The sequence below is a fragment of the Oreochromis aureus genome, linkage group 7 (genome assembly GCF_013358895.1).
Source record: "Oreochromis aureus strain Israel breed Guangdong linkage group 7, ZZ_aureus, whole genome shotgun sequence".
Lineage (NCBI taxonomy): Eukaryota > Metazoa > Chordata > Actinopteri > Cichliformes > Cichlidae > Oreochromis > Oreochromis aureus.
In genome coordinates this window covers 58,075,903-58,095,272 of record NC_052948.1, presented here as the reverse complement: position 1 = coordinate 58,095,272, position 19,370 = coordinate 58,075,903, and the positions used below count along the sequence as shown (strand labels likewise).

The following is a 19,370-nucleotide window of genomic DNA, read 5'->3' as shown; positions in this document are numbered from 1 at the left end:
TAATGAAATATAACATTGAAATAGAAATGTAAGTTATCAAAAATTGCATTACATGTATTTGCATTTTTTGCACATTAGAAAATTTGTTTCATTTATAAGACTTCCGTATTTGTTTCTCGTATGGAAAAATGCTTTCTATTTGTTCATGAATTCACTCCAAACAGATGAAATATACACGTAAGCCTTGCAAGCCTGATCTTGTCACTCTTTTGGAGGGAGAATGATGATTTTCATGTATTATATTTAGCATCAGATTTTTAAGGGGCAAAACTTGGGTTGGTTCTCATGTGCAAAAGATGCTCTGGAATGATGTAGACAAAGAACAGCAGAAATTAGAGTGTATTTCTATCACACTTTCTCAATCATATGTAAATGTATGGCTGTTTTTTGTAACCACAAGAGCAAGATGTATTCGAAAATCCCTTATTGTGAAAAGTAAGTAATATTTCCTGCCTGGCAAACACATGGATGGGTTATTGTCAGAAAATAGATCTTAGGAACAGATTTGTTTTTTTATACTCGAGATATTGAATATTTATTTTCTTCTTTTTAAAACTGTACATTGCTATAAGAATACTTTTATTAAATAAATAAATAATAAAATGCTATTTTTTATCAACTAACCCTGTATTCAGTCCTGTGTTTTTGGAAAGAGTGTCCAAATATGATTGTGCGCTATTATTTTACTATTTTTAAGAATCTTGAATAATAAAATGCAAGTTGGGGAAATTTTTTGAAAGTTTAATTGATTATTAGTGGAACTACTGTGCAAATTGATGTTTTAAAATTAGTTTATTAATTAACTAATCAGCGTTAGTTAATCAGCATTGTATAAACATATCAGAAATATAATTTACCTGGCTGTGAGGAGTAATTTTTAAACTATACTATGCAATGAATATAATAGTACTGTGCAAAATAGGTAGTGTGCAGCTTGTCATGTGACATGTGGTTCTCTATTCAAAATTCTTTTCTTCCACCCTGAAAACAGATTAACGAATAAAATCGAGAAAGCTAACTCAGTCTAAAGTTATTTGTTTTGTTTTGTTTTTAAATCATTATGCGATCGCATGTTGTTTGTCCCTCTGCATTCACCGTAGCCCATCCAGAGGCGACAGGAAGTTACGATATGGGAGAATGGCAGAAAAAATCTTTTTTCGGATGTAAAAGTAATTTGAAAATGAATATAAAAACTCCCAATTGCGTTGTAGTTTCTAAATTGCTTCGAATACGAGTTCTCTTTTTTGTGATAGAAATTAAATGTGCTCATCAGGTCATCGATGAGAGATTTATTTTGAAAGTTCTACCCGGAAGTCTTGTGTTTAAGCTCGGCTGGCCTACTTAACAGCAAAACAAGGAGGTGTTTACTGAAGTTGTGTTATAAAACAGTCACTGGGCACCGACATTTAAAAACAAAACAAAACTGGACAATGGTCTCCAGTGGCGCAATTCAGATACCGAGCCGTCTCCCGTTGCTGCTGACCCACGAAGGAGTTCTTCTCCCGGGCTCCACGGTCAGGTTCAGCGTGGATTCCCCACGGAACATGCACCTTGTCCGAGAGCGGCTGCTGAAGGGGACTTCGCTGAAAAGCACCATCATAGGGGTGATTCCTAACACCAGAGACCCGGAGCACGACACCGACGACCTCCCCACGTTGCACAAGTAATGAACTTGTAGCTGTGTAGCCAGATAAAAAGTGAAACGTGGTCTTTCTGTGGGTTTACACGGTTGTTGTGTGGAGGTGTGACAGCTGATGGGTCCCCTTCAAGTTGTCATAAACGTGACAGGTCAAAACATCTCTGCAGGATAAGGAAGAAGATCAAATATATTTCCAGTACACAGGAATATTTTATGTGTTTAGACGTCTCTAGTGTGTGTCATCGTCAGGGGAAATGTACTGAATATTGGGTAAATCTAACCACGGTCCTTGTCTGCAGGTTTGAAATCACTCCTGCTAACGTGCAGGTCTTTATCTCTAAAGGGCTTAAAATGTCTCCAGGGAATCTCAACGCATCTTTGAGCATGCACTTCTACACTGGCAGCTTTATTTGTTCTAGAAACATCTCCACTTTTACTGTAGCCATGAAGTCGAAAACAGCCGGGCAAGCACAGAGAAGCGGACTTTAGCCTTTAATCAGTGAACTCCAGGCCAGTAGGGTTACCAAACAGCGTGTTCTTGTCTCTGGATTGGTTACCAGGAAAAAGAAAGGTTTGCCACACACTGAATTAATCTGTGAGGAAGGTGGTCATTCCATCTTAAATCATCAAAATTGTAGAACATTTTCTCAGATTTCCCCCCCAAAATGTATGATTTTAAGTTTAGACATATAGAATGATTGAAGGCTTTTTTAAATACATGGCTAATTTAAATCTGAAAAAAAAAAAAAAAAAATCAAGCCATTATATAAAGTTACATATTTAAGGTTGCACTAAAAAGATATGTGACACTGCAAAATTTCCAAATGCATAATGAAACCTGTAGAAGAAATACTTGAAATGCTAGAAGATATCAGTAGGTAAGTTAATCCAAATAAAACACAATTCTGGCATTTCAAGGTGATGCTCTGATTATAACTGGGCTAATAATTATAACTGAATTAAAGGCTTTTACCTTTAATATTTTCTGAGATATTCATGTTGTAATGTAGCCTCATTATTTCAAAGTGCAAAAAAACAGACAATTTTTCAAGAAAATGTATCTTGAAAACTACTAATATCAACAACAACAAAAATCACTGTTTATGTCAAAAATTAAGAGCTTTTTTATGCAAATCTGAGATAGTGGAACAGAAAGACCACATTGATTCGAGATGGAATGAATAAATCCTTATAATCCTCCGCAGTGAAGGGCAGAAAATACTTAGACTTGCTCATGTAAATGTTTGGCGCTTATACAGGGTTTGAATGAAACTCAGATGGTTGATTTTCCACACACTACAGCACACCTGCTGCTTATATGAAGCTTAAAAGATACTGTGAGAGGCTCCAACAGGATCAGAGGTGTGAATACTGAGGCTTTGCAAGCATTTAAAATCAGAACAGTCTGTTGTACTGCAGAATGCAACCTTTCAGTGAACTGCTTTTCAATGGCCACCCCCTCCGTCACACACTCTCTTTCTCTCTCTGTGTGTGTCTGTGTAGAATTGGTACAGCAGGGATAGCAGTGCAGGTAGTGGGCAGTAACTGGCCCAAACCTCACTACACCCTCCTCATCACTGGACTGTGCCGATTCAGTGTATCGAGTCTGTTAAAGGAGCGACCCTTTGTCCTGGCAGAGGTAAGCCGGCGATTTGATTTGATGTTAAAATATTGGACCTATTTTTTTTTTTTGTAAGATAAACATAAACTTAAGTTTCTGGATGTGCTGTCTGTTATACAGATGAGCGACAGTGGTCATCATAAGTGTTCTGTACCTGTAACCAAGCCGTAATATTACTACATACTGATAATGATGTACTCTGATGTAGTCAGTGTATGTTTCCTGCAACACTGTATTTACTAGTTGCCTAAGGGTAGATAATAAGAAATGCTCTACTGTTTCCTGTTGTTGTACAGCAATATGCTCTGTATACACACTGTTAATGTTTTTTATGCCTATAGTAAACATGGCCAAAGTTTATAGTGTACAAGTAATCCCTGTGAGCCAAAAGCTCAGATTTCTGCACAGACTGCTGCAAACATTTCGTTTCTGGTTGTTTTTCTACTCTTAGCTTTACATCATGCCAATAATAGATGGCTAGGTCCTTAATACGCTAATCTCAGACACATAGCTCTAGCTGGCAGCACAGAAGCCCCACTCATCTGCTGCTCAAGCCTTCTTTTTCCAAGGGCCAGCGCATCAGAAGAAATCTGACTAAAAAAGGGGGGAGAATAGATTTGGTTTGATTCAGGCAGTGAAGTGGAGGACTGCAGCAAGGCCAAGTGTAATATTGAATTTTTTGAACTGTAAATCATGCAAATCCACAGAATTAAAAGTAGAATTAGTGAATACGAATAAGGAGCAATAGTTGAACATTATATGTCCCCTAAAAACAAAACAAAAAATCAGTCTGAGAAGTTAAACGTCACCTGATTCCACTACTTGCCAAGTCCAGCAAGAGGTTCAACAGAAGTTATAAGCTGCAGAAATAAAGTTTGTTGGCAAGTCAGCCAGACATGCCTAAGGCCGAGATTATAACTCCTTGTGCACATGGGAAGCTACAGACACACAGTCGTTCCTATTCAACAACTTTCAGGTTAGCTTAGAATGCCTGATGCATTTCATACGTGCTCCATAGATCTACATCTATAGAAAGATGGATTCCTTATTCGGAAAGTCTTGGCAGTTTCCCTCCATGAATTACTACACGTTTGATTTTCTGTAAATCATTTAAAAGTCAAATTGTGCAGATGTGGGTGGACACCTATCGTTGTGTAGTATCTCTTTCAGGGGCCGTTTTGGGGTTTCCAGCACATGTGCAGCTGGCCCATTCAGAGTAGAAGGAGTGCTTGCTTTTCTAAAACTAACTCATCACTTGTACTGCTGCGTAATCACTGACCTCCCCTGTCTATTTATTAAGATGGGATTAAATTGAGTGATAGTGAGAATACATTTTTATTACCCGGTGTGAATTAAAAGTTCTTTTATCAGCATTTAAACAAGATCATCTAGTGTATGACTTTTATAACACCTTTTCATCATTAAATAAAGTAATGAAACATGTTTCAGCATATTAGAAATGCACAATGCACAAGTATGTGTGGCCTCACAATGTGACTCACTTTTTGTTTAAAAAAAAAAAAATGACAGGTGAAGCAGTTAGATCAGTTGGAGCGGTATACGGCCCCACAAAGAGATGCCACCGCAACAGATGATGGAGAGCTGGGGGAGCTGTCCGAGAAGTTCTACCAGGCTGCTGTGCAGGTGTGTGTGTGTGTGTGTGTGTGAGAATTTAAGAGAGTAAGGGTCGTAAAAAAATTAATGTCTTGAATAACTGATTAAGTTAAAACCAAAAATGCCTTTGTAAGGAAGAAAAAGATGCCAAAAGGGCCGTGCAGACTGGAAGAGTGATGACTGACGGACATGTGAGGGTTCTTTAATATACACTAAAGTGTTACATACACGCACGAGCTGTTGCCTACAAAGAGACTTGTATTCAGCAAATTGCTTTATATGTGGACTAAAACATTTCTTGACTTTTCACAGCCTGCAAAATCTATGATGTATCTGTATATTCAAAAATATCTATAATTTAGGAAAAAAATTTGACAAAACAACTGAAAGGACTTTAACATGTGTTGTCTTGAAGAAATATCAACTGTTGGATTGGGGCCAGGCTGTATTTTAACGAAATACCACTTTGCATTAAAATACTCTGCACTGTGAACATTCGTGTTTACATTTGTGGAAAATGGAGGTATAGTTAAAAAGAATTATCAGAACTGAAACAGCAGCTGAAAACATTTTTAAAACACCTACTGGTAAAATGCTGCCCCCTGCTGGTGAATGTTTTGTTAAATTTAGCAGAAAGTGCTTTTTGTTTTTTTTGTTTTTTACCAAAATTACTTTTGAGGGGAAAAACTGAGGGAATGCCACGTATTCAGTAAATTTATATTGTTATTTGAAAATAGTCCCTTAAATTATAATGCACTTTTTAAAAAGTTTTATTTAGATTATGAAATGGCAAAATAAACACTAATTGTTGCTGCCCAGTCAAATATTTGATTTTTGGAGTTTTTAAAATTTATTTATTTATTTTTTTCATCTGCAAGTCACCACTAGCAGATGATTTTGTAGAACAGCTCATGTCATTCTGAATTAGGTTTCAGGCTGCGGTGCACACGCAGCATATTAAAGCTGTCTCCACAGCTTGACAGTTATTTTCTGGTTAGAATCTTTTCTCTGCTTTGGTTGCCAAACAGCCTAATATAGTTCTACTGTCATATTTAAATATTTGCTAGTTGTTCTTTTCACCACAAACTACTTTTTTTTTCCTCTCAGGTATTAACTGTGGCCATACAGTCCAGTTTAAGTGTCATCTATCCACAGCAATAACTCATAAAACAGCTGTTTTATCTAGATGTTGCTTTGAATATATCAGAACCTGATTTCTGTACTGAGGAGGTCTGAAGTTGGGTTTCCTCCTGACTTCTTCTCCACCTAAACCCTGTTTGCATATCAAAGCAGCAGAGTGGGATGGCACATATATGTACAAATTAAGTTTGTTCCTGTCATCTTATCATGAGGAGATCTGCAGATTGTAGCTGCCACTATATGCTCTTTACATATAAAAACTTCATGTCGATGTTTGCATTGACAGTTTATGTAAGAGCTTGTTGTACTTGGCCTGAATTCTTTCAAAACTTAACCAACTTTGAAATGTCAACATTTTTGAGAATAATAAGAAACAGGCAACTTTTAAAAAATGTACTATAGGAATAAACTGTGCTGTGCTGCAGCATGATGTGATGGATCAGACTGAAGATGAAAACATACACACGCAGTTGGACTTGATTTATTGTGTTTGTGTTTGTGTGTGTGTGTGTGTGTAGTTGTTAGGTATGTTAGACATGTCTGTTCCAGTCGTGGCCAAGTTCAGGCGCCTCTTGGACAGTCTGCCGAGGGAAACTCTTCCTGACGTCGTTGCCTCGATGATCCGCACCTCAAACAAGGAGAAACTCCAGGTGAATTCAAACTGTATACACAATCAAAGCTTTAGAAAAGCCAAGATGTTTTTACTCATTTTTTTAGAAATCAAAAAGGTTTTAATCTTGATGCAAACAGTTTCTACAAGTGTTCTAACTTCAGTTGCTCTGCTTTTATCAAATACCCATTTTAGCCCAAACTAGTTGTGGCTTAAGTTTGGCCTCTGCTGGTCTTTGAATCTGCTTACTTCTCAATTGGCCCCATGGGGATAAATAAAGTCATCTTAATCTGAATACTTAATTAATCCATTAAAGATTGTGCCTCAGTCAGACAGACCTAAAACAAAATATATTCCCCGGTTCCAGCCGGTTCTTCTTCCTCCCCTTCTTCTTTCCTTCTAGTCCTCTTCTTCTTCTTACTCCTCCTCCTACTTCTTCCTACTGTTCCACTTTTTATGTTTTCTTACTTTTCTTTTTCTTTTTCTTCCTCTACCTTCCCTTCCTATTCTTCCTTCTGTTCTACCTCCTTGATATCCACAATATTTGACAGTATACTTAGAGGAGAAAGAGAGAGGTCACTATTTGTCGGGGTTTTGAAGCAAATACAGGAACTTTCCACTTATTCTGCCATATAAGGATTTAGTGCTTAATTTTTTAGCATGAAAGCACACATTGATATGATTTTTGATTATTTTTTTTTTCCTCGACAATAAAACTTCACAATAAATAGAATTTGTCGTTTTGCATGTGCTGTGAAGGTCCTGGATGCACTGAGTTTGGAGGAGCGCTTTAAGAAGGCCCTGCCCATGCTGACCAGACAGATAGAGGGACTTAAACTGCTGCAGAAAACCAGGAAGATGAGTCCTGATAATGAGAAGAGGGTAACAGATGTGCAGTCCTTGTATGCTTATACTGTGATTTACTTTCCAAATCTCGTGCTCACATCTGCGATTCCCCTCTGTTTAGGTGTTGGTGCGTAAAGGGACAGTGTTCCCAGGTCGACAGTTCAATCTGGATGAGGAGGATGAAGATGATGATGGTGATGACACAGCAGCCTTGGAGAGGAAGGTCCATGGGGCGAACATGCCTGAAGCTGCCCTCAAAATTTGCCTGAAAGAACTCAAAAGGTAAATTTCCTCCCTCATAGTGTACCTGCAACATATACACAATATAAAGTGTCTTTGCACGTACTTCACAAACACAAATGATGATGCTGCTTTTACTTGTTTAGACCATGTTTAGATCTGGCTCTGTTTGGTGTCTGTGTAAACATGATCCAGTACTGTAATTAGCCTTAAATACTTCAGTTAGATTGATCATGTTCGTGTTTACTCAGATTGAAGAAGATGCCACAGTCAATGCCTGAGTATGCCCTGACCAGAAACTACTTGGACCTGATGGTGGAGTTGCCATGGAGCAAAAGCACCAAAGGTAAATTAATCTGCAGTTCTAGTCCCCCTCCTCTTCTCTTTATATCTGCTTCCTCTTGGTTCTGTACTGAGAAAGCACGGCATTGCTTTCCACTTTTATGCTGATGACTGTCAGATCTATGTCCCTCTAAAGAAAAAAGGCAGATACCTTACACAGCCATTACTTCAGTGTCTCGACGACATTAAGGCTTGGATGTCTGTTAACTTTTTAAAATTCAATGATAAAAAGACAGAGGTAATGGTTTTTGGTAGCCCCACTGAGACCCCCAATGTGTATGTAGATTCCTTGGCCCAGTATGTTAAGCCAACTGTCACAAACCTGGGGGTCAAAGTGGACTGTGATCTGAAGTTTGAAAATCAGATTAAGGCAGTGGTAAAATCTAGCTTCTTTCACCTCAGGCAGCTGGCAAAAATAAAGTCAATTCTTTCATGGCAGCACTTTGAGACAGTGATCCACGCCTTTGTTAGCACTCGGCTGGATTACTGTAATGCACTTTATATTGGGGTCAGTGCATCATATATTAGTCATCTACAGAGGGTGCAAAATGCCGCAGCTCGTCTTTTAACTGGCACTCGAAAGTTTGAGCACATTTCCCCTGTTTTAGCTTCACTTCACTGGCTGCCTATTTCTTTTAGGATTCATTTTAAAATTCTTTTATTTGCTTTTAAAGCTCTCCATGGCCTCGCCCCATCTTATCTCTGCTACAGCCTTATACACCCACCCGCTCTCTCAGGTCAGCTGATCAGCTGCTCCTGAATGTACCCAGGACTGGGCGTAAACTTAGAGGAGATCATGCTTTTGCTGTAGCAGCTCCAAAACTGTGGAACGAGCTTCCTTTAGAGATTAGACAGGCCAGTTCTTTACCTGTTTTTAAGTCACTCTTGAAAACCCACCTCTTTACCCTGGCCTTTGACACCATGTGAGATGTTGGTTTTTATTTTTATTTTATTTTTATTTCAGTTGTTTTTAGGTGATTCAATGCTGTTTTATCTTGTTTTTTATTTTAATATAGGGCTGTTTTAATTTTATTTATTATGTGTTTTATTTATTTATCTTTGCTGTTTTCTGTTATTCTATTGTTTTAATGTATTTTCTGTACAGCACTTTGTTCCTGTGCTGGGTATTTTAAAGTGCTTTATAAATAAAACTGGATTGGATTGCAGACAACTTTTAATGGACTTCAGCTCAGTTAAACTCTTTGGGTTTAGTAGATTTCACTGAGCCGTAGTAGTGACAGTAAAAACTTTATTCTTAAGATAGTTACATAAGACTTTGACACTGAGAAGGCTTTGATATGCAGCTGTCTGCTTTCCAGGTCAAAGCATCTACTGCGTTGATTAAGGCTGTCATCTTTTTAATGTGTTGTTAAACAATAATCAAAATGAAATAACCAAGGGTCATTCTCAGTCTCTGTAGGTTTTAATTTGCACTTTTTAAGCTACTTTTTAAGGTCAACATATCCTGGACACCAATTATTTGAAAGCTTGGAGTTGTATTGTTAACTCATTGAAGTGTTATTGGCTATTCATAACCAGCCACTTTGCACATACAGTTAGTTGGGTGGACTGAATCAGGCCAAATTAAATGGCGCTACACAGCGTCCCAGCATACATAATAATACTTGAATTTCACAAGAACTGTTCGGGTTTGTCCCTGCTGATTGCAGGCGTAAACATGTAACTAAATATAAGTAGTGACTCCAAATGTTAAGGGACAGGGTTCATTTAGCAGCAGTGTCAGAGGTCATAACCAAAGTATGCGCTGCTCTCTGACACTTTATCTGATTGATGGACCCCAAAAATTTGCCAAACCACTGTGGGACAAATCTTTCACCCGGTTTTTGATGTCTGTCCCGTATAATGTTTCTTTGGTCTCGCATTCAGATTGAACTCACCTAAAACACTTAAACAAACCTTCTAGACTGCTTGGACATCCGAGCTGCACGAACCCTATTGGACAACGATCACTACGCCATGGACAAGCTGAAGAGACGCGTCCTGGAGTACTTAGCTGTCAGACAGCTGAAGACCTCACTCAAGGTGCTTCCTTAATATCCCAGTCTACAGATGCTTAAAGATGAAATCTTGTGTTACACAAAGCACTTTTCTTACATTTGTCATGTATTAATCTTTGAGTTTCATACTGCTGTATCTGCTGTTTTTTAGGGCCCCATCTTATGTTTCGTGGGCCCTCCTGGAGTCGGTAAGACGAGTGTAGGACGCTCGATTGCCCGAACTCTGGGCAGAGAGTTTCACCGAATTGCTTTGGGCGGCGTCTGTGACCAGTCTGACATCCGAGGACACAGGTATGCTCATAAGATTGTTACGCAACTGAAGGGTTCGTGTCCACAGTGTAGACTCTGAGTTTTCAGGTTGTCCATGTATAGCAACAACCAAAAAAATAGGAACTACAATAGTAGACCTGAGATATGCTAGCTTTTTAACCGTTTTACCAGAGAAAACTGGGTTTCTGGTTCCCAGACAGCTGATTCTGTTCATCTGGACACTGATTGTTATTGTGGCTGTTGACTAGTTAATTGAAACTTTTCCATGTGTCGCTGTTCAAACACATCTGAATACAATTAGTAGGTCATTAGCCAGACTCTATAGAACTTGACTGCATGCTGAAGTGGCAACCCCTAACCCTACTCAAGTAAATTTAAGTAAATGTACCAGTAAGTGTTTGGAAAAATGACAAAAGTACTTTTATTGCACTATGTTCATTCACTCATGAGCTGCTGTAACATAAATCAAATGGCTGAATTGCCACCTCAGCATGCAGTCAAGTTCTATACTCTTACCAATGACCTACTAATTGTATTCAGGTGTGTTGCAACAGGGACACATGGAAAAGTTTCAGGACACCGGCCCTTGAGGACTGGAGTTTGAGATCCCTGGTCTACTCACACCCACCCACAAAAAGCGCGTTGCTTTCTTCTGAATAGAGTCTGCATTTTACATAATTTAAATCCCCATTTCCCTGCAGCGTCATTTTTAAAAAGTAGGGTAAAGATACGAATTCTAGACTTAGGACACCAGCTGAATGTGCCAATATTTTAATTCCTGAATTTTAATAATATATTACTGGATGATTCCACCAGGGAGCACCCCTGAAAACTAAGATAATGCAGGTAAATACTCACTTTGTCTTTCGTCGTCATCTTCAAACTTTGCACCATTTGTTGACACTAATGTGTCCACTGACTGCACTGCATGCTCATAGTGGCCACAAGTGCAATATAAATAAATATAAAGCAATATGTAATTGTAGAATTCAACAGGTAGATGGATCTTTGTTCTTTTTTCTTAGGCAGGATGCGTGCCAAACAGCCTTTCATTGTTCTTGTAACAGTGACAATAAAAGCTATTCTATTCTATTCTATTACTGTAGTCTTGTTATGTAGAAATTTTTTAAACTGGATAGAGAAATGTGCTTGAGTATATTGTTTTCATGCTGGGACTTAAATTGCTCTGTGGATGTGTGTTGGAGCAAAAACACAAGCTCGCGTAACATAAGGCATTACATTTGATGCTTTATAAATCACACTCACAAATAATGAAGCTCACTATGAAAAATCATGTATTTTATTCTAGGTTTTTCCTTAACGCACCCCACTGGGAAAGCTAGAGTAAAATAGTGTCTTTTTTATTTTATTCAGTCCAAAACCTGCAGTAAGATGTAACAAAATTTCTTGGCAAAACATGCTGATACCATTCAAGCATCCCTTAAAGTCCACTTGGGTTTAATTTAAATGAAGGATAAAGGACATAAATGGATTCGGTCAGTAGTCTGAAAGTATTCGGCACATTCGTTGGTTTTGTTTTCTTCTGACCTGGACTTTTACTTTTATGTAGATGACCTTATGTAAATATAAGCTTTGGTTTTCTGTAAAATAAATAGAGGTCACTGGTAATCTGTGTTTGTTAGAAAGTCTTAAAGGTTGTTAACAACTGGAATGAAGACAAATTGTGGCCAAGCACATACACCACATCACACAGATCCTGTGGTTACTGTTATGGGTGTCATGTCTGGAGTCTCTGTGTGAGCAGAGAGGCGAATGGGGCAAAAGAGTTCATCTCAGGTTACGTGGATGGTCGTGTTGTTTTAAATCAATACCTCACATACATATTTACACTCAAATAAGAAACATGTGGATGTCCTACCAACAGCAGAAATAAGGACCAGACTCCTTAAACAGTTGATTATACAGTTTGTTCAACTTAAAAATATTTCTCATGTTCTTATTAAAATTTTCAAATCATTTTTATTTCCTACCTTCAAAGCCCACAGACCGCTTTCAGCCAGTACATGCTAGCAAACACTCAAAGCTTGCTTGCATTAGCTTTATTCACTACAGAGAATGTCGCATCTGTCTTTATTTTTTCTCAGATATTATTGCTTGGTAATTCAGTGGATATCTTTCGGGTATATCGTGAGGCTTTGGTTTGCTTAAACCTGAAAAGTTCACAGAGTAGAGCATCATTTTGCGTCTTTGCCATGTCTCCAGGCGTACATATGTAGGGAGCATGCCCGGCCGCATTATCAATGGTTTGAAGACAGTGGGCGTCAATAATCCCGTCTTCCTTCTGGATGAGGTGGACAAGCTGGGGAAGAGCCTGCAAGGGGACCCTGCAGCTGCTCTGCTGGAGGTCAGTCTGTTTCTCTCTCAGGTTCCGTGTGACGTCTTCTCTGGTTATTTACTCCCTAAACAAAACCTTAATGTTTTGAAGGATTAATTTTCAGTAGCAGGTGGAAACATGCAACATATCCACCAGTTGGTTGCTTCCATGCTAAAGCTACCTAATTAACCACTACAACACATAATAATTCTCATAATAACACAAGTGTTATTAGTATTCCTCCCCCATGATGCCAAAAAGTTCCCACTTACTACAGTTTGCACAGTTTACAAAAAAACACACACACACACAAAATGAAAGGGTTTCTGTGTGCACCCTAAGGTCCTGGACCCAGAGCAGAACCACAGCTTCACAGACCATTACCTGAATGTGGCCTTTGACCTCTCACAAGTGCTCTTCATCGCTACAGCAAATACTACAGCGACCATTCCCCCAGCCCTGCTTGACAGGATGGAGGTGCTGGAGGTACCAGGTGGGTTTAGTCACTTTGTTCTGACGAAATATCTCAGCAGATTTATCGGAGGTTATCATAACAAGAGAGTATCTATTTTATTGAAAATACTTTCCCAAAACTCCACGATATAAGTCCAAAAAGTTTCCAATTAAAAGAAAAAATATTTTCCTGTTAATTGGGCACCTGTGTTCCTCAAAGGGCATGACATAATCCAAATTTGAAAGATACAAATTAGGAGTCATTTTAAGACCAGAGTAAAATCGAGCATCTGCTCTCCCTGTTTTTCTTTTTTTTTGTTTGTTTGTTTTGTTTTTTGTTGTTGTTGTTTTTTATTACTGTTGTTTCAGGCTACACCCAGGAGGAGAAGGTGGAGATTGCTCACCGCCACCTGATTCCAAACCAACTGGAGCAGCATGGGTTAACCCCTCAACAGCTGCATATACCTCAGAGCACCACACCGGACATAATCAGCAGGTACAATCCCACACAAACTCAGTCATCGTCACCTGAGATTGTAAGACTGCATAGCCATTTAAGCTTTATGTTAACGGCAGCACACAGCGGCATCAGTGTCAGATACTGGCCACATCAATTGATGTAATGAGTCTTTGTCACGTGGTTAGCTGTTTTCTGTCTGCGGACCTGCAGAGGCAGTCTGGTTGTGCAAAAAGTAAAAAATATATAGGTTGATCTGGTTAGATCTCTTTTGCAAACAAATAAGAAAAAAAACCACATCATGTTTCAAAAAGGAGAGAGACGGGTTCTCAGGTTTTCAGGTGATTACAGTTACAGGCCAAAACAAAGAGCAAGTACATGACTGAGAGTCAGTGTTGCCTAGTTTTAAACCCTACCTGATCACACTGTGACACTCAGTGACAGCTGTGTTTTAGTCCTCTGTTATTTGTCCTTCTGTTTGTTCTTCCTCTTTTAGATACACCCGAGAAGCAGGTGTGCGCTCACTAGAAAGGAAGATCGGGGCGATCTGCCGAGCTGTAGCTGTCAAGGTTGCCGAGGGTCACACACTCACCAAGACAGAGACTTTGACCCCTGAAAACTCAAAACAGCCTGGAGGTGAGGGTCTGAACCTTCCATCTGCTTTTTTTCCATCTTGGTCGGCCGTGAAATTTAATTTGAAGCTACACACTACAGCCCGCAGCTACACACTAACAAAGCTTGTGCATTAAATACCAAATGTTGAGTCATTACAAATATTGAAAGACAAGGTACAACAGAAAAGAGCATCTTATTTAACACCCTGTGATTCAGTAGCTTAGAGAACCTACTTTAGCAGCAATACCTTGAAATAACCCTTTTCTGTATGACTTCATCAGTCTCTCGCATTGTGGTGGAATTTGCTCGAGAGCTTGGGGTCATTGTCCTGTTGCATCATTTGAGCCCAGCTTAAGCTGTTGGACAGATGGTCTCACATTTGACTCTAAAATATTTTGGTGTACTGAGGAGTTCATAGTCTACTCAACGCTCAGGTGCTCAGGTTCTGTGGTAGCAGAGCAAACCTAAATCGTCACCCCTCCAATTCTGTGCTTGACGGCTGGTATGAGGGGTTTCTGCAGATATGCTGCATCTTTTTTTTCCAAAAAAAGCCATACTTGTTCAGCCTTTTTCTAATTGTACTGTCGTGAACTTTAACATGTAACAAGTTAAAAAGGATTTTTATGTAGCTGCGTAATGACCTGGATAATATCCTAAATAAGTCTTGTGAAGCTCATTGTGCAGTTTCCCACTCAAAAGCATTGGATATTACGTACTCAGTCTTTGATTTGTCTGCGGGATTCTCAGTAGAGTAAATAAAAACAAAGAACAAACAAAACTCATTTTTGCATCATTAAGTAGCAGATATGAAGATTGGGAATTTTGTATTAGTGGTTTATTTACAGTGAGAGACAGAAAAATGGGATAAATGTGACATTAGCGTTTCTTTCTGTTCTCTAACACGGCCTTTGTGTTTCCAGGTAACCGTGTGTGTGTGTGTGTGTGTGTGTGTGTGTGCGCGCGCACGTGCACAAATGATGCATGTTCTCATGCATTTGTTTTGCGTTTTCCAAATGGTAGTTTTTGATGTTCATTTGTGATATTTCTGTTTCTGTTGCACTTTCTTGTGTGTTTTATGTATGTGTGTTCACGGCTGGTTTTTCATTCTCATTGGCAGCTATGTCACTGCCAGTTTATTTCTTTTCCCTGTGAAGCCTGGTGTATGTAGTTTTTTTTTAGTTTTTTTTATTTTAAACTCTAAACAATCTCTAGTAGTAAGAATATTCCTTACACCTAACTGCACGAACATGGGTATAAACAACACATATTGTTTCTTTTACATGTAGCTTTCTGAACCACAGGCTACAAAAAATATGGATGTAGCCAATGTGATGTTATCTACAAATTTGTGAAACCCTTTTCTGAATCCTGAATGTTTCAGGTGTTACCATGTTTGTTGGTTTTTTGTTGTTACTAGACAGGAACTGAATGCAGTGAATCACACGGCAGTCTTTGATTTAGCTTTTAGTGAATGTTTTGCTGTATGTTTGTTTTCAGACAAGGCAGCACCTCCAGAGTTGCCCATAGTGATTGATCATATTGCACTGAAAGACATCCTGGGGCCTCCAGTGTTCGAAATGGAGGTAAGCAGAGAGAGAGAAAGAGCAGCATGTGCAGTGTTCATAATCCACAAGTTTATTACAGAAACATGCAGAATTTATTCCCATGATCATTTTTGACCACCTGAATTTTCTGCACCTCAACCGATGCCATTGGTTTCCATCACAATCCATGACTATAAAGGCAGCCTGTGAGCAGATCTCTCTGCTCCATACAGCTGCTGCTCATCCACTCAGATTAAAGTCATTTGCCTTTCTCCCTTCATCTCTCCAGGTCATGTGGACCTTGTTTTCTATGTACTCTTTTGAGGATTGAAAAAGATGTTTTCATGTATGCATATTGGCAGGTCTCTGAGCGGCTCACCCTGCCTGGTGTAGCTCTTGGCCTGGCCTGGACACCGCTTGGTGGGGAGATCATGTTTGTGGAGGCCAGTCGGATGGAGGGAGAAGGTCAGCTCACTCTTACGGGTCAGCTGGGAGACGTTATGAAAGAATCAGCCCACTTGGCCATCAGCTGGCTCAGAGCGAATGCTAAAACCTACCAGCTCACAAACAGTGAGTCCAGATACACCAGTGTTTATATTCTATTTTGTAGTTCTAGAGAAATACAAAACAACTTATATTGTGCAACTGTGTGTGTTTGAACAGTGGTGGGGGGTTCAGATCCATTAGAGGGGACAGACATCCACCTCCATTTCCCTGCTGGAGCCGTCACCAAAGATGGCCCCTCTGCTGGCGTTACAATCGTCACCTGCCTAGCTTCACTGTTTAGCGGCCGACTGGTCAGATCAGACGTCGCCATGACTGGAGAGATCACGTTAAGAGGGCTTGTGCTGCCAGTAAGTTATCGTAGTAAACACACATACAATGATCATCTCTAGTCCACTCTAGTTTTAACAGACAAGTGTGGCCCGTCCTCTGCAGGTGGGCGGGATTAAGGACAAGGTGCTGGCTGCACACAGGGCAGGAGTGAAGCGCGTCATCCTCCCGAAACGCAACGAGAAAGACCTGGAGGAGCTTCCAGCAAACGTCAGAGCCAACCTAGACTTTATCACAGCCACAAACCTGGGCGAGGTGCTGAACGCCTCTTTCGATGGAGGGTTTCCGGGAGTAAGCGGCACACGTGCACACCCTCAGCTCACCAGCAAACTGTAACACACTGCTCAAAACACATTAACAATGTAAGGCGTCTTTGGTCTTGGATAATTAAGCCGTGTTTTTTGATCCTTAAAAGTGCTGTAAGGTCTTTTTGCAGATGACTTGTTCAGTATTAAAAAGCTAACTTGAAGTTGAAGATGGAGCTGAGATCCAGGAGGATTCAGTTTACAAAGGGCCCAGCTCCTCTTTGCTAATAGCACACTAATGTGCAGCCAGCTCAGAAGTCACAGCTAAATATCATCATAGTGGGGCTTTGTTTTTTCATTTCAGCTGAATAGCTGCTCCTTTCTTTTACATTGACCTTGTATTAGTAGCCTGGCTATGTCTTCTGAAGCAGGGGGACTAGTGAGTGATACATGCCTTAAAGATTTATACGGGTTAAATTTGTGCGCTGAAAAAGCCCAAATGTGTTTGATGATTGCTGCTAAGGGAAAGAAATTGATTGATGTTTGTTAATTGTAAATTGTTCTCCTTAATCACACATTTTATTTCATTATTGTTGGATTTTTGTCAGTGGATCTTTCTCTAACATCCACAATAACATTTTATTTAGCTACACTGATGGTGACGAATATATTCTGTGATTTAAAAACTGCAAAGATTTGTTTTCATTTCCTCCACTCTGTTGATAAATTGTAACATAAAATAAATTTTGATTTATTTTAGTTACTGTGACATTTACCGATTTAATTATTTAGCCTTGATTTTTCCTGCTCTTGGGACATTTAGTTGGACAAAAACTAGAACTGTACAGTTGAACTTGAATGCATCTTAAGAAGTATACCTTTTTTTATGCTTTAGCCTCAGTGCTTAAATTCAAGGATTCAAGTGTACAGTACAATATTCAGATGATTAGCTGACTAGTATCTTTAATTTGAATCAGAGGGAAAAGATTCCATAAATGTGTTTTACTGAAAAGCATAAAATGGAGTACAGTAATTTGTTCGACTTTTAAGCAGTCTGAAAATATCACACAGATGCATTCATTGGTGACACCATAGAAGACAGTTTCTTCCATGCAACCTCATATTTTGGTCATAAACAGTAATACTGTGTAACAGCTTGAATAATTGCATGTTTAAAAGTGCTCATTCATTGTAATAAACATTTCAGCCTCTTGGGGGTGCTATAGAGTCTTTAGATTTACTAAAGACATGAGGCTGCACTTTTGTCAGCCACACCAGACTTATCAAAACCTTTAGAAGATATTTCTGTCCCTTTATTCTGCCTCCTCATCCTCTGACCATATTCCAGCTAAGAAGGAAGCAGACAAAAAGTGGGGTCAGACCGAAGCGATGTGGAGGTGCTCGCCCAACCACTCTGGCGGGGGCCGTAGATGTGCCCACCCACTGCTGCAGCAGCTGGAGAGGCCAACATACAAACATGGACACATGGGAGGCAAGAAACAAAACCAAATTAAATCAGATTAAGACAGTCCAAAAGATAAGTGTGACCAGCATAGAAAATGAAAATGGTTTGACCTGGCAGTCAAAGTGGAGGCTAAAAGGGTCTAAAACTGCTTCTTTCTTTGCAACTGTGAGACATTTCACCAACACACAAACTCCCTATTCTATTGACCGCATGTGTAAAGTGCAAGAACGCAGGTGTTGTGAACTTTCGTTCCTGTGGGCAAACTCCACACTCAGCAGGAAAGCAACAAAACAGTGTCTGAACAAGTGACATACAAGAGGTATACAGGAAACCTGTAGGAAAGTATTCAAATTCCAAGAGAGACCTGGCATCATGGCAGGATTTTATTTAGCATATTTTAGTTATTTATAGCATTTTCAAAAATGTTAGCCCACAATTTCAGCTGGTACGAATCAGAACATGGTTTCGTCAGCATTACAAATGCAGAGTGTTCAGTCTGCACTGGGTCACAGGATTGGCCTCCTGATGTTGTCATCCACTCAGTGCAGCTTGATGTGGTGAAGCATGCATTTTAGCAAATCAAAGAGTCTGATGGAATTGTCAGCATCAGCTGGAGTGCTGATGGCTGACAGCACCAAACGGCACTGAATTCATTACGGACATGCCGAGAAAAAAAAAAAAAAATGCTAAAAAAAAAATCTCTAGGCAGGTTTGAACAGGTTGAACCACATTTCTGTCAGGGAAGCAAGTGGTGGCTATGGAAGGTAAACTAAAAACCGGGGGGGATGACAAAACAAAAAAATATCACAAAGAGAATACAGTATCCACATCTGCATTGTGTAAAACTGAAATGTGGATTAATAAGCTGAATGCATTTAGTAGAATTAAAATTTTAACTGAAGTAGTTTGAAATCCTCATTTAGTAATATGATTAATACATTACAGAGCTTTTACTTTTGGTACTTTTCAGAGCCTATTCTTTACCTTTACTTGGGTAAAGGAGTTGAATCAGTATATTAACTTTTACTTGAGTATTTAACACCAGTATCTGTACTCTTAAGTACAGGATGTCTGTACTTTTA

At 39.3% G+C, this 19,370-nt stretch overlaps 1 protein-coding gene across 1 annotated transcript; it reads left to right on the top strand.

Annotated features, from left to right (window-relative positions):
* The first annotated feature begins 1,310 nt into the window (after positions 1-1,310).
* Positions 1,311-18,165, top strand: lonp2 (lon peptidase 2, peroxisomal). Its single transcript, XM_031734233.2, has 17 exons — positions 1,311-1,663; positions 3,143-3,278; positions 4,791-4,904; positions 6,533-6,664; positions 7,384-7,506; positions 7,592-7,752; positions 7,962-8,056; positions 9,977-10,095; positions 10,222-10,361; positions 12,564-12,705; positions 13,018-13,168; positions 13,498-13,624; positions 14,082-14,221; positions 15,698-15,783; positions 16,107-16,314; positions 16,408-16,598; positions 16,684-18,165. Exons 1-17 carry the CDS (start codon positions 1,431-1,433, stop codon positions 16,912-16,914), a joined length of 2,529 nt encoding a protein of 842 aa, XP_031590093.1. The 5' UTR covers positions 1,311-1,430; the 3' UTR covers positions 16,915-18,165.
* The last annotated feature ends 1,205 nt before the right edge of the window (positions 18,166-19,370 follow it).